Source organism: Penaeus monodon, chromosome 37, assembly GCF_015228065.2.
Source record: "Penaeus monodon isolate SGIC_2016 chromosome 37, NSTDA_Pmon_1, whole genome shotgun sequence".
NCBI lineage: Eukaryota > Metazoa > Arthropoda > Malacostraca > Decapoda > Penaeidae > Penaeus > Penaeus monodon.
In genome coordinates, this window is record NC_051422.1 from 2,067,448 (window position 1) to 2,068,680 (window position 1,233).

Sequence of the window (1,233 nt, forward strand, 5' to 3'; positions counted from 1 at the left end):
CACTCTCCGTCTCTCTCGCTCTCACACACACTCGTTCTCTCGGGGGTCCTTGTGCAACGTGCCGGGGCAGTGTCGGTGGGCGTGTTGTGATGTGGCGTGAGGCGTGGGTTTGATGTGCGCGTGTGTTGGGACCTTGGTGACGTCGTGACGTGTGAGGTTTATTGTGTTTTGTGTGTGTGTGTGAAGATGAGGGAGGAGAAATAAGTGGTTTTGCGTGCTTTCTTCCTTCAGCCAGAGTGCCTGTCGAGTGTGTCTTCCGTGTTTTGTAGAGTAGCATGCGCCTCGATTCGGTCAGCGTTGGCGTGGAGAGAGCATGAGATCCCCGGCCGTCTCGGCAGGAGGCGGAGCGCGGAGCCAGCCACGCAGTGAGGATGGAAGTCCGAGCGAAAATAAAAGCCTGAGGACGGCCCGGGGCGGTGGCAGGGACAACATGAGCAACGTTGTCAAGTGCAATTCACTGCCCTCGCTCTTGGATGACCACGATGCATCACCCGGCGCCCACTTCACGTCGCTCGCGCCCACGTACTGTGCACCAGCTGCAGGTGCCTTGCAACGTTGCAGGGCTCAGCAGAGACACGGCGCGCAGCCCCCTTCGTCGCTGCCGTCGCTCCTCGACGCCCGGGGCGGCGACGGCACGAGCGAATCGCGCGCGGAAGGGAAACGTTTGTTCCGTTCCCGTGGCGGCGGCGGGCGCCCGGGGCCCGAGGCGACCCTCCGCCGCAGCGCCGATAACATCCACGCCGAAGCCACGTACGTCAGGAGCTTTGAAGATTACATCGCGGTGCGGCAGGGCGGTGACAGAGCCGGCCGCGCGGAGATGAACGGCGTCCCGAAGCCCAAGATAAGCGCTAAGCCCCTACCTGCCGCGAAGAGAGGGCCTCCGGTTCCTCCCAAGCCTATTAAGATAACGAGGAAGGGAGACGCTGCGAGAAGTCAGCTCGATCGGAATCAGAAGGATGCCAAAGACGGGGCTTCTGCTCAAAGTGGTGACGCGTCGGGTTCAAACATACACAGTAGACGTGTTCAACAAGGGTGTCCCGATGTTGCAGAGTCACAGGCGAACAGATCGGCCGAGGAAAGCTCAGAATCTGGATCGAATGACGCGAATAGTCGCACTACGGGTCAGACAAGCGAAATGCCGTCGTCTTCAGATTCAAGTTCAACTTCCCCAAACTCGCAGCAGGGACACAAAGCCTCGACAACTTCACCGACTTCGCCAGCATCTCAAGATTC

The 1,233-nt window shown here is 60.0% G+C and overlaps 1 protein-coding gene across 1 annotated transcript in view; it reads left to right on the top strand.

Annotated features, from left to right (window-relative positions):
- The first annotated feature begins 313 nt into the window (after positions 1-313).
- LOC119596044 overlaps positions 314-1,233 on the top strand; it is a 13,382-nt gene continuing 12,462 nt past the window's right edge. Inside the window, exon 1 of the mRNA XM_037945150.1 lies at positions 314-1,233. This exon is cut by the window's right edge and continues 738 nt beyond it. Within this exon, the coding sequence (XP_037801078.1) occupies positions 314-1,233 (920 nt within the window).